At 38.4% G+C, this 14,742-nt stretch overlaps 1 protein-coding gene across 1 annotated transcript in view; it reads right to left on the bottom strand.

Annotated features, from left to right (window-relative positions):
- The window catches only part of MYO3A (myosin IIIA), a 266,051-nt gene that overhangs the window by 128,530 nt on the left and 122,779 nt on the right, over nt 1-14,742 (bottom strand). The window contains exons 11-14 of the mRNA XM_033208976.1: nt 10,356-10,455; nt 8,538-8,654; nt 7,211-7,315; nt 7,024-7,107 (exon numbers count right to left, since the gene is read on the bottom strand). Coding sequence (XP_033064867.1) covers nt 7,024-7,107; nt 7,211-7,315; nt 8,538-8,654; nt 10,356-10,455 — 406 coding nt within the window. The remainder of the gene's footprint in view (nt 1-7,023; nt 7,108-7,210; nt 7,316-8,537; nt 8,655-10,355; nt 10,456-14,742) is intronic.

Below are 14,742 nucleotides of genomic sequence, written 5' to 3'. Positions count from 1 at the left end.
TTGCAGCTCCAGACAGAGCAGCGTACAGAGGCTTGCACTGTGAATTTTAGCTCCGGATTAACTGCAAGAACAAACCAGCAATCTCAAGAGGATTCACAGACCCTCTGAAGGAAGTGGACCGCTCCTGCAGGACCTGGGAGACCTTCCAAATACTGTGAGTGCCCCAACTGCAGAAGTGGGAGAGGAAGACCCTCCTCTCCTGAACACACATCCCCACTGGAGAAGCTGAGAAGCTGAAGGTGGGAGAAGTTTCTGACTTTACATGGAACTGAATCCATTTGGAGAGCCAAGCGAAATATAGGGGTAGAGGAAGCAGCAGAAAAACCCTGGGAGCTTCCTGGGTCCCCTAGCAGGCCACTCCTGCCTGGCACCACAGGGATCCAAGGGGAGGGTGGCCAGAGGAGCAGAGGGTAAAACTGCACAGGGAGAAGGAAATCTTCAGCTGAACTTTGTAACAGTTTGACCTGGCAAGAAGCCTGGCCAGAACTCGGGGGAGGGTGCAGATCTGGTGTGTAGACTCAACAAGCAGGGGAAGAGCCAAGCACTTTTCTTTTGCAGCGGGGAGGAGGATAGCCTGGGGCAGGTTTTCAAGCCCATTTCACCCTCTGCCTGGAAACAGACTCAGCTGTTGGGGGGGGGGCATGGTGGGAGTGAGATCCACTCTTCAGTTTGTGTGGGAGCTGGGTGAGGCCTTTGACTGCCAGCTTTCCTCCATTTCCCTGACAACCTGCATGACTCAGCAGAAGCAGTCATAATTCCCCTAGGTACTCAACTCCAGGGACCTGGGAATCTCACCCCCATCCCACACAGCAGCCACAGCAAGACCCGCCCAAGGAGAGTCTGAACTCTGACACACCTGGCCCTGCCCCCACCTGATGGTCCTTCCCTACCCACCCCGGTAGCGGAAAAAAGAGGGCATATAATCTTGGGAGTTCTAGGGCCCCACTCACGGCCAGTTCCACCCCATACTACCACAGCTGATACTTCCTGAAAGTGCCACCTCCTGACAGGAGGTCAACCAGCACAAAAATAGAGCATGAAATCATCAAAGCTAAGAACCCTCAACGTGTCCACTGCACTCCCCCCATCACCTCCACCAGAACAGGTGCTGGTATCCATGGCTGAAAGACCCATAGACAGTTCACATCACAGGACTCTGTGTGGACAACCCCCAGTAGCAGCCCGGAGCTGGGCAGACTTGCTGGGTGGCTTGACCCAGAAGAGAGACAACAATCACTGCAGTTCAGCTCACAGGAAGCCACAATCATAGAAAAGAGGAAGAGAACTACATCGAGGGAACACCCTGTGGGACAAAAGAATCTGAATAACAGCCTTCAGCCCTAGACTTTCCCTCTGACAGAGCCTACCCAAATAAAAAGGAACCAGAAAACCACCCCTGGTAATATGACAAAACAAGGCTCTGCAACACTCCCCCAACAACAACAAAAAAAATCACACTAGTTCACCAGCAATGGATCTGAACCGAAAACAAACAAACAAAAAAGATTTACCTGAGAAAGAATTCAAGAGGTTAGTTATTAAGCTAATCAGGGAGGGACCAGAAAAGGTGAAGCTCAATACAAGGAAATCTGAAAAATGATAAAAGAAGTGAAGGGATAAATATTCAAGGAAATAAATAAAGAAAAAGCAATAAAAAACTTGGGAAACTTTGGATACACTTTCAGAGATGCAAAATGCTGTGAAAAGTCTCAGCAATATAACTGAACAAGTAGAAGAAAGAAATTCAGAGCTCAAAGACAAGGTCTTCAAATTAACCCAATCCAACAAAGACAAAGAAAAAAGAACAAGAATAAGAAAATATGAACAAAGCCTCCAAGAAGTCTGGGATTATTTTGGTTAAACAACAAAACCTAAGAATAATCGCTGTTCCTGAGGAAGAAGAGAATTCTAAAGGCTTGGAAAATATACTTGTGGGGATAATCAAGGAAAATTTCCCTGGCCTTGCTAGAGACCTAGACATCCAAATACAAGAAGCACAAAGAACACCCGGGAAATTCATCACAATAAGGTCTTCATCTAGGCACACTGTCATCTGATCAGGTTATCCAAAGTTAAGATGAAGGAAAGAATGTTAAGAGCTGTGAGACAGAAGCACCAGGTAACCTATAAAGGAAAACCTACAGATTAATGGCAGATTTCTCAGCAGAAACCTTACAAGCTAGAAGGAATTGGGGCCCTATTTTCAGCCTAATCAAACAAAACAATTATCAGCCAAGAATTTTGTATTCAGCAAAACTAAGCATCATATATGAAGGAAAGAGACAATCTTTTTCAGATGAACAAATGCTGAGAGAATTCGCCATTAACAAGCCACCACTATAAGAACTGCTAAAAGGAGCTCTAAATCTTAAAATGAATCCTGGAAGTACATCAAAACAGAACCTCTTTAAAGCAAAAATCACACAGGACCTATGAAACAAAAATACAAATTAAAAGCAGAAACAAAACCAAAAACTAAAGTACCGGGCAACAAATAGCATGATGACTGCAAGGGTACCTCACATCTCAATACTAACATTGAATGTAAATGTCCTAAATGCTCCACTTAAAACATACAGAATTGCAGAATAGATAAGAACTCAACAACCAATTATCTGCTGCCTTCGGGGGACTCACCTAACACATAAAGACTCACATAAACTTAAAGGGGTGGAAAAAGGCATTTCATGCAAATGGACACCAAAAGCGAGCGAAGTAGCTATTATTATATCAGACAAAACAAACTTTAAAAGAGACAAGGAGGAACATTATATAAAGATAAAAGGCCTTGTCCAAGAGGAAAATATTGCAATCCTAAACATATATGCACCTAACACTGGAGATCCCAGATCTGTAAAGCAATTACTAATAGACCTAAGAAATGAGATAGACAGCAACACAATTATAGTGGGAGACTTCAATACTCCCCTGACAGCACTAGACAGGTCATCAAGGCAGAAAGTCAACAAAGAAACAATGGATTTAAACTACACCTTGGAACAAATAGTCTTAACAGATACATACAGAACATTTCATCCAACAACCACAAAGTACACATTCTATTCAACAAAGCATGGAACTTTCTCCAAGACAGACCATATGATAAGCTATAAGACAAGCCTCAATAAATTTAAGAAAATTGAAGTTATATCAAGCACTCTCTCAGACCAGAAAGAATAAAACTGGAAATCAACTCCAAAGGAAACCTTCAAAACCATGCAAATACATGGAAATCAAACAACCTGCTCCCAAATGAGCATTGGGTCAAAAACAAAATCAAGATGGAAATTAAAAAATTCTTCGAACTGAACAAAAATAATGACACAAACTATCAAAACCTCTAGGATACAGCAAAGGCGGTGCTAAAAGGAAAGTTCATAGCCCTAAATGCCTACGTCAAAAAAAAAAAAAACTGAAAGAACACAAACTGACATTCTAAGGTCACACCTCAAGGAACTAGAGAAACAAGAACAAACCAAACCCAAACCTAGCAGAAGAAAGGAAATAACCAAGATCAGAGCAGAACTATATGAAATTGAAACAAACAAAAAACCCCACAAAAGATAAATGAAACAAAAACCTGGTTCTTTGAAAAGATAAATGAAATTGATAGACCATCAGCAAGATTAACCAGGAAAAGAACAGAAAAAATTCAAATAACCTCATTCAGAAATGAAACAGGAGATATTACAACTGACACCACTGAAATACAAAAGACCACTCAAGGCTACTATAAATACCTTTACACACATAAATGTTTGGACGAACGGAGGCAAGATGGTGCACTTCCGGGTTCTTCATCTCCCAGCTTTTCCCGCGCACGCGAAAATGAAATGCAGCCAGCGACCCGGGAAGGTGCAGACCAACTAGGCATGCGCCAGGTGATGTCAATCCGAAGAGACCAAGATTTACCTGGTCACACCTGCGGAACGCCCCCTGACACGCCCGTGCCCCGCCTATTGCCCTCCCACTCCTAGAAAAGCCGCTCCGGAGGGACGCCATGCGCGGCCTTCCTCAGTCCTCCACTCCTGTCCAGATGTCAGGACTGCAGGAACTCCGTCCGAGAGCCCCACCAGGGGACTCTGTCGGCCTTCTTTGCCAGAGGCCGACAGACCTCTTCCCCACACCTTAGGTGACCAAAATAAACTTGCAGTTTTGCTCCTACACTTGCCTACGCGCTGGTTCTTTTGTGCCCGCTCTGGTGGTCTTAGAAAAACAAATCAATAAACTAGAAAACCTAGAAGAGATGAATAAATTTCTGGAAAATTTATATTATATAAATATAATTTATATAATAAGTTATATAAATTATAAATTTACCAGCTGAGACCACAGGTACACACCACCACTATTTACTTTTTGTAGAGTCAGGGTCTTGCCATGTTGCCCAGGCTGGTCTTGAACTCCTGGACTCAATGTTTATTTCTTTATATTGCTGAGTAATATTTCACTGTATTAATGTACTATAGTTTGTTTATTCCACTTTCTGGAGTTTGTAAACAAAGTCTCTATAAATCTTTGTCTATAGGTTTCTGTAAAGGTTTTCATAGTCTATGCAGAAAGGCACATAGCACAGATAAACACATAGCAGTAGAACTGCTGGGTTGTATGGTAAGTGTAGCTTTTAAGAAACATCCAAACTGTTTTTCAAAGTGGCTGTATCACTTTGCATTCTCACCAGAAATACAGTTGCTCCATATGAAACCCAATAGTCCCATAGATTCTTTTTTTTTAAATAAACATGGAACATTGACCCTTCTGGTCTTGGAGCTTGAACTTTACAATTTGTTTTATCTGATTTCCCTCCTGAGGAAACCACCTTCAGGCCTCTCAAAAAAAAGTATCAAAGAACTGAAACTCCATAGATCACCACATCCAGACAATAAGATGCAGACCCCTCTTTCATCATTATTGCTTCCTTGTCTCTCCCTCGTTTCTGTGTTCTTACACATTCTTACACGTTTTCCCTGTTATGTAAACCCCTAGTTTTAACTGGTCAAAGAGATAGATCTGAGACAGCTCCCATTTCCCGGGTGCAACACCCGATTAAAGCCTACTTCTTTGGCAATACTCATCATCACCTCAGTCATTGGCTTTCTGCGCAGCAAGTAGCAGGACCTAGACCAAACCCCTGGTGTTTCGGTAACACATGTTGATATCGTTTGGCTCTATGTCTCCACCAAAATCTCATCTTGATTTGTAATCCCCACATGTCTAGGGAAGGACCTGTAATCCCCATGTGTCAAGGGAGGGAGGTGATTGGATCATGGGGCAGTTTCCCCCATGCTGTTCTCGTGATAGTGAGTGAATTCTCACAAGATTTGATGGTTTCATAAGTGTTGGGCAAGTTCTTTCTCTCACTCTTCTCTCTCCTGCTGCCATGTGAAGAGGGTCCTTGTTTCCCCTTCACCTTCTGCCATGATTGTAAGTTTCCTGAGGCCTCCCAGTCATGCAAAACGGTGAGTCAATTAAACCTCTTTCCTTTATAAATTACCCAGTCTCGGAAAGTTCTTTATAGCAGTGTGAGAATGGAGTAATGCACATATCTCTGTCAGTATTTGGTATTGTTAGATTAAAAAACGCTAGCCATTTCAGTCATTTTAATAGTTTTGTAATAGTGTTTTCTTGTGGTTTTAACTTGCATTCCCAAATGATGCTGATGTTGAGCAACTTTTCATTTGTTTATGTACCATACATAATCATCTTTGGTGAAGTGACTGTTCAAACATTATGTTTGTTTTTAAATTGTCATTTCATTTCTTATTAAGTTTTATTAGTTTTTTTCATATAGTCTAGATTCAAGTCCTTTATTAGTTGTGTGCCTTGCAAATATTTTCTCTGAGTCTGTGGGTTGTGTTTTCATTTTTGTAACAGTGTCATCAGAGAACAGACATTCTTAATTTTGACAAAATCAAATTTTTCCATTTATAAATTATGCATTTTGGGTTGAATCTAAGAACTCTTTCACCTAACTCAACATCACAAAAAACTTTTCCTATGTTTTCTTGTAGTAATTTTATGGCTTTTGGTTTTATGTTTAGATCTATGATCCATTTTGAGTTAAAAATTTGTATAACGTGAGTATAGATTGATGTTAACTTTTTTGTATGGGACTATCCAATTATTTCAACATCATTTGTTGAAAAGACCACCTTTCTTAATTAACGCATTTTACACCTTTGTCAAAAATCAATAAACCATATACAAGTAGCCTCTCTATTCTGCTTAATGACACACTGTCTTGGCTATTGCAGCTTTACAGCGAGTCTGGAAATAAGGTAGTATGAATCCTCCAACTTTGCTCTTTCTCAAGATTGTTTGGTTATTCTAGTTCCTTTGCCTTATATATATTTTTATTATATATTTTTGAGTCACCTTGTCAATTCCCACCAAAAAAAAAAAAAATCCTGATTGGATTTTTATTGTAATTGCATTATATCTACAGACCAATTTGTGGAATACTGACATCTTAATAATATCGAGTCATTTAATCCATGATCATGATATATCTCTTCGTTTATTTAGGTCTTTTATTTCTTTTAGCTCTTTCAGTTTTCAGCATACAAATCTTGCACATATATCATAATATTTAGATTTACACAGTTCATGGTTTTTTTATTTTATTGTTAATGGCACTTTTAAGATTCAATTTGTAATTGACCATTGCTAGTATACACACATAGTATGTAAATACAACTGATTTTTGTATGTTGACTGTCTTTTAACCTGCTAGCAACAAAAGGAGAAAAAGTAAAGAAAGCATTCAATAAATGCACTGGGACTAAAAAGAATGAAAATCACATTTATAAGCCTTGCTAATAAGTGTGCTAAACGTTAAAAAAACCTCAAAACAGGGTACATGCTTTTCATATTGCTTATTATTTTAAACTCTCAAAGGACAACTGTATTTTAAAATTTCTGTACATTATTAAATGTGAGATACTAGAGAATATTAATGAGTTATATTAAGTTCTGAAATTCAACAAATATTTCTGATGGGACAGAGAAAAAAATGAATTATACCTTTCCAAGCACTGTCAGCTGCTGAACTAAAAGATGAGCACTTTCTGTCTTTCCAGCACCACTTTCTCCAGAAATAACAATGCACTACACATAGAAAAGAAAACTGTGAGAAGACCTTATCCTCAAAATTCAGGTGACATTTAAGTAACTATGAGGTAAATTTCTAAGAATGGGAGACTCTTCTTACCTGATCTGAATTATATGTTATCATAGATTGATATCCTAAGTCAGCCATTGCAAAAATGTGAGGAGGACTGGCAGTTCTCTTTGATCCAATATATAGTTTGGAATGCTAAGGGTTAAAAAGAATACATTTGTAGGGCTTTTTTTTTGTTTGTTTTTAAGTCCTGAATTATTTACAAATATAGCTCCAATTTTTAAAGCAAAGTATAAATAAAAACGCCATTTTATACCACCAAAACATTATTACATACATGTTACACACATATTGCACATATATCTAAATGTATAACTATGTAAAATAAAAGCCTGACACAAAGCAGCCCAGAAATATGATATGACACAAAGTAATTTAAAAGATTCTGCATTGTACTTCCAAAGCAGAATGTAAGGTTTCAAAATTCCATTATTTACTTAAGTGAAAGCATTCATTAAAAATAAGACGATCAGGTTTCAGTTTGTTAACTGCTCCTTGGATATGATAATGTCTCACACATGACCATCATTTTTTTCCTTTCACATCATTTAACATACAGTCTCTCATTTGATTTGTCCACGATCATACAGTGAATTGATAGTAGGATTGCACTAAAGCCTGAATCTTCTGAAACATAGGTCAGGGCTCATAAATTTACTGTTATTCCTATAAATTTTAGGATGGTAAAAGATGACAGAGATGTACTTTTCACATGCAAAAGTAACTATTAGGAACAGTATTAAATAATTTTCTGGAGTACACAAATAGCCAGAAGAGAATGAGTCCAATTAAAAATGAAAAACAACCTTGTTTAATTCCAGAATAGTATTCTATATTTAAGCCATTAGGGGTTGAATAGTTGATAATTATATATTCATATTCATAAAACATGTGTGTGATATTAATGAAGCCAATAATACATCAAAAGGAATTTTTAACTCATAGTGACAATTTTTATAGCCATTAAGTATGTATTATCTACATAAACAATGTAATTATACTTTTGACGCTCCCATACTCGGTTCAGCGGTAGACATACATTAAGACATACCTTTTTAAGCAGACTTAAGTATATGCTTTTAAAGGCATCTGTTTAGTGGCACAATATTTAATGTAGAGCCGTTACCAGTAACTGAATGTAATAAACACTCTGGCACACACATCTGGAGAAAGGAAGACCACAAACTGCACCCAGATTGACTCCATCTTCTACTTTTCCTAGTTCTATGTTTTAATAACAATTATATAACTGTTTATTCAAAATAGTGGATAAAATTTTTCTGGCATTCATTTAAATTAAGTATCTGAATGTATAATTATGTGTATGAAGTAAGAGAATGCACCCCATATGACATACCTTTGTGGAGTAAAGATCCAGACTCTGAAAAGGGTTAAGAGCAATGAGTATGTCTCCCACATAGATATAGATCTGATCTCTGGAATAACACTTCTCAAGTTGCTCTGAGACTGTATTCTGCAATAAAATAAAATAATTTCTCCTTCTTAAAAATTATTTGTGGCCAACTACAACTTAAAAATAAACAATAATAAACAGAACATCTGGAATCTGGACCAAGGATTAGAAAAATAGACACATTGATAGTAAAAAATATATAACATCAGGTCTGCAACTACTCATTCACTTGACAGGCATTTCTTTTGGTTTTGAGACGGAAGATGTCACTGTTACCTGCATTTTCCAGAGGACATATTATATGTCACAGGAATTTTAAATATATAATGCTTTCAAGAAAAGAAGTAATAGCAGTAAGTGATGTAAAGATTAACAACGAAGTAAAGAGAAACGGGAAGGGAAGACAGAGTGAACATGATTTAATTTCAAATCAAGGTGATCCAGTGGCTTTATGGAATGTCCTAGTCCTTTTTTTTTTTTTTTTTTCCCAGACTTTTGGCTTTATGAAGTACCGTGAAAAAATTTTAAATGTAATTTTCTTAGTTGATAAGTCATTTGAGTAAGTGAATTGGGGTTGATAATGTTGAAAACCACCATTTATAGTACATGACACAAGAGAGGAGCAAAATATCTTAGGTCCAAAAAGAAACTAAAAATAAAATATAGACAACAGAAACAAATCTACCATTTAATATATTAATATATTGATCAACAACATGATTAGTGAAAACTTCTTTGCAATCCACAAGCCTAGGAATTCACATTATTAAAAAATTTTATATGTAAGAATTCAGAAAGGTGTCTGCAGTCTCTGACTTGCCAACATGATTTGATTTCAAGATGTTTGATGATCTTGAGATTATTCTGAGGAAGTACTTGACTTGTTTATGCAACCCTAAATTTACCAAATGACTACCTCTATTCAGAACTTACCTCTTGATTGGTACATTTCTGAGTCAAACGCTCAGGCAAGTATCAGCAGTGTAAAAAAAATAAAAAAAGGTGTTCATCAGGCAGGACAGAAGTCCTGACCTTCTGCTAAAAAGAGGGCATTTATTTCTCTAATGATCTGACTATGTGGAATAAAGAAGGGTGAGGGGAAAGGAGGCTGAGACTAGAATTTAATAGCTTGCATCTGTACCTTCACAAAAAATGTTTGAAATACTTCTGAGATAATTAGAATAAGGAGTTCCAAGCAGAATTCAATACCCCTGAAAGATAAGCTGTGTGAAACAAGGGTTTTGTGATCCCACGAGGAAGAACACTGACCATGGTAACAGACAGGCTGTTGAGGTATTCCAGAGTTTCTGGGTACAGCCACTGAGAGCTGAAACAAGAGAGGAAAAAGGGGGAGGCCACCACATGGTGGTTACAGTAGGCTGACTGCTCTTTGAATACAATATATCATATCTTTGAGACTCCCACAAATAATGAAAAAGAAGGAAGATCTGTGGCCTAAGAACTTATACTGCGAGGACTTCACCCCTGACAGTTGAGCATCAGAAAAAAATGAACACTAGGCTGGAAAGATCTGTAAATTTGAGTTATATAGATTAAAACTGAAGATAAGAGAAATAATAGGAAGCTAAGAGACAAAGAAAGCATGAGACTTACAGATGGAAGACACGGGCAGAGTGAGTGTTAACACTCTTAATAACCATCATAATCTATATATTCCTTCCCCTTCTACCAATACTCGTGTTTTCTATAAATTAACAAAACATCTGGAATGTCTACGTTTAATTAAACTGAAATTCTTACCTCATCCAAAACTTCTAGGGTTGCTAAATCATCTACATCCTTCAGATTGGATATTAGAGACCAGTTGAAGTTCCCTTTCTTGGTGTGAATACGTTCACGTCTGTGGAGAAAAATGCTTTCTGATTTAAGAACTGATTACTGATCATAGTAGAAGTAAGTTTTAGATACATATGACACTGAAAATCCTCTGTGAATCTGTTTATTAAATTCAATGATAACATACCAGAAAATATCCTAACATATTTGATCTTTACTGTTTGTTTACTCCTCTTCATTGGAAAAAATGCAAATTACAGAATTTACTTCATGGATGATCAATAGTACATAATTTCCTTAAAGAACTATCTTTATATGATTTGTTTTAAAGCTTCCTCTAAATTTCTGTGTGATTGAATCTGTTATAAGGTGATGAGTCTGAAGGGTTTGAATTCATTACATTCCTAATTTTGTTGGAGGTAGTATTAGGCCACTGGTGGTCAAGGTATGGTCATTTTAAATTATTATTCAGCAAAATTTAACAGGAATACAAAATAAATCACATTACAAATTTTCGGAAGGTTAGATGTGTGTAAAAATAGATTTCATGTACCAATAAGTTTATTTTCAAAGTAAAACATTTCAACAAGTTTCAAAAACAGCATAAAGATCTTGATTTAACACAAAGGCTGAAGAAATTGCTGAGAGAAACACAATGGTTTATTTAAACTTTTCTGGACATCCATTTTATTTTGAGGATAATTGTATTTCTGGTATCTATTTTTGGATATACTCTTAAGTATCTGGATTTGCCCCTTGGTAGAAGGGGAAGGAATATATAGATTATGAGGGTTATTAGGCCGGGCGCGGTGGCTCAAGCCTGTAATCCCAGCACTTTGGGAGGCCGAGATGGGCGGATCACGAGGTCAGGAGATCGAGACCATCCTGGCTAACACGGTGAAACCCTGTCTCTACTAAAAACATACAAAAAACTAGCCGGGCGAGGTGGCGGGCGCCTGTAGTCCCAGCTACTTGGGAGGCTCAGACAGGAGAATGGCGTAAACCCGGGAGGCGGAGCTTGCAGTGAGCTGAGATCCGGCCACTGCACTCCAGCCTGGGCAACAGAGTGAGACTCCATCTCAAAAAAAAAAAAAAAAAAAAAAGAAAAGAATCTTAACACTCACTCAGAAAACTTTAATGGTTTCTTATTGCTTAGAAATTTAAGCCTATTAATAAACTGCCCCTTCCCACTACTCCTTTTGTTTACTATAGTAGCTTCTGTACTCTCTCATTTAGGGAAGGACATCATTCCCACTGCTTTTTCTCTCATTCCTACATCACTGAATTTTCTGTTATATCACCCATCCCACAAACAACAACAAACTGCCCTCCCCTGACTTACAGTTTCCTCCATCTGCTGTTCTATTTCTTTGCTTTATAGGAAAAATCCTCAAAAGAATTATGTATGCTTTTTTTTGGAGATGAGTCTCACTCTTTCAGGCTGGAATGCAGTGGCGCAATCTTGGCTCACTGCAACCTCTGCCTCCCAGGTTCATGGGATTCTCCTGCCTCAGCTTTCTGAGTGGCTGGGATTATAGGCGTGACCACCAAGCTCAGCTAATTTTTTTTGTATTTTTAGTAGAGACGGGGTTTCACCATGTGGGCCAGGCTGGTCTTGAACTCCTGACTTCAAGGGATCCGCCCACCTTGGCCTCCCAGTGTGCTTGGGCGTGAGCCACGGCACCAGGCTTATACTTAGTTTCTTCAGGCTTTCATCTTGACACTCTATGGAAGCAGCTTTTGTTAAAGACTCTACTGACCTTTACATTGCTAAATCCAATGGTCAATTTTAAGTCCTCGTTTTACCTAATCTACCAGCAGCATTTAACAAAGGCTTTCTTGAATACCTTTGCCTTGGTCTCCTATAAGTCTCTCTTGATTCTCTTCCTTATCTCACTGGTATCTCTGTCTGAGTATCTTTTTCTGTTTTTTCCTTATCTTTCTGTTACATTTTGGGGGTCTCCCAAGTTTCAGTTCTTGAAGTTATCTTCTCTACATTCACTTCCTTATTTCATAGCCTTACATACCACTTATTCACTGATAACTACTAGCTCCAGACTTCTGCATATAAATGCTTATTTGATAATTCACTTGGAGAGACAGATACATCCAAAACCACGCTCCTAAATACTCTGCCTCCAAACCTACTCCTTCTCTGTGATTCTTTATCTCAGTCAATGGTGACTCCTTTCTTCTGATTGTTCAGGAAGTTAGAGACATTTTTGGCTCTTCTGTTTCTCACACCCCTCATGCAATCTGCATACAAATTCCATCACCTCTATCATCAAATTCTATCTAGGGCTAGACATTTCTCCCCACCATCCCCCACTATATTTCTTCTCACTGCTGTAACAGCCTCCCAAGAGGTTTCCCTGCGGCCACTTTTACCTTCTGACACTCTTCCCAATACTGCAGCCAGAGTGATCTCCAAAAAAATAAGTCACGTCATGTCACTACTCTGCTCAAAGTTCCTGATCGTCCCATTATTACTCAAAGGAATATCCAACGCCGTACCATGGCCTACAAGGCCTATATGATTTGTGCATCTGTGCCTCCCTCAACACCCCTATTATTTCTCTAACATTATCTGTTTCTAATATCCCTCCAACTCAATTCTTTCCAACCTCATTGGCTTTCTTACTGTTTCTTGAATGCGTTAAGCATGCTTCTACCTCACAGCCCTGGTACTTGCTGTTTCCTCTGAGTAGAATGCCATTTTCTTTGATATCTGTAAAGCTCTTTCTTGCTTCCTATGGGCTTCTTTCAATATTACATTAATCAGAGTCTTTTCCTGGTGAGCCCTTGTAAATTAGTGGCTTCTCTCCAGAACCTCTCATCACCGTTTTCCTGCTCTATTTTTAGCCACTGGCTCCTCCGCCAGTTCTCATCACCTCTCACATTCTACCTTGTCCTCTTTCATCTCCTATTAGATTGTAATTAATATAATACCAATCTAGATTTTATTGTAATAGTAAGACAGAGTACCTGTATTGTTCACTGCTGTATGCCCAGCAGCTGTAACAGTGCCTGGCACGCAGTAGGCCCTCAATAAATATTTGTTCAATGACTCATTACATGAAACTCATTCAAGGCCTTCCATAACATTACACAATCTGTCTTTCCAGTGTGTTTGCCAGAAAGTACACTTTTACACTTTAGCTTAACTGGACTTGTTTCTGTTTCTTAAACTATACATCCCTGTGCTTTTTTCACCTGTCATTTTGTTTCTGTTATTTCCTCCTCAGCCCCATCTGTATGATAAAACCTTATTCACTTTTCACAATCCACCTTAAATGTCACCTCTTTTACACTCCTCAGCACAATTCTATACATCCTTTAGGACAGATATCTTAGTTAAATGTCATTTCAGTCATTCATTTGTGTGCTGGCCTTATACCCTTTACTAGATTGTAAATTTCCTAGGATAGGAATATTTTTTCAACATATGGTGCTGGAACAATTGGACATTCACGTGCAAAAAAAGTGACTCAAGACACTGACCTTTAAGCTTTTACAAATATTAACCCAAAATAAATCACAGATCTAAATGTAAAATGTAAAACTATAAAACTCCAGAAGATAACATAGGAAAAAATCTAGATACCCTTGGGTTTGGAAATAAGTTTTTATATGCAACACCAACAATGCCATCCATGAAATAAAAAATTGATAAATTGGGCTTCACTAAAATTATAAACATCTGCATTGTGCAAGTTTATTTATTTATTTATTTATTTATTTATTTATTTTTTTTTTTTGAGACGGAGTCTCGCTCTGCCGCCCAGGCTGGAGTGCAATGGCCGGATCTCAGCTCACTGCAAGCTCCGCCTCCTGGGTTTACGCCATTCTCCTGCCTCAGCCTCCCGAGTAGCTGGGACTACAGGCGCCCGCCACGTCGCCCGGCTAGTTTTTTTGTACTTTTTAGTAGAGACGGGGTTTCACCGTGTTAGCCAGGATGGTCTCGATCTCCTGACCTCGTGATCTGCCCGTCTCGGCCTCCCAAAGTGCTGGGATTACAGGCGTGAGCCACCGTGCCCGGCCGCAAGTTTATTTTAATAAAAAATGAAAACAAAAAATTCTCTCCAATCACACTTCTTCGGACTGTGCTATTTTCCTGCTAGGACACTGACTAATAGATCCAGTCAGTCACTGACTTCTCTTCAACTCGAATGTTGCAGATTTCTGGTCACAGATCTCACACATGAAAGATTAGAGTTTTCCCTCCACTGGACCCTGAAGTTACTCATTAATTATTTACCCCTCCACAGGAGACTTCCTAGCTCATTTTAGATAGCAGTGGTCCAAAAATGTCTATCTTCCTAGCTTCCTATATCTATTTTCCCTCTTCTTC

This window comes from Trachypithecus francoisi, unplaced genomic scaffold (genome assembly GCF_009764315.1).
Source record: "Trachypithecus francoisi isolate TF-2019V2 unplaced genomic scaffold, Tfra_2.0 Lachesis_group9, whole genome shotgun sequence".
Classification (NCBI taxonomy): Eukaryota; Metazoa; Chordata; class Mammalia; order Primates; family Cercopithecidae; genus Trachypithecus; species Trachypithecus francoisi.
Note: the sequence above shows the minus strand (reverse complement) of the source record. Positions and strands in the feature narration are given on the sequence as shown.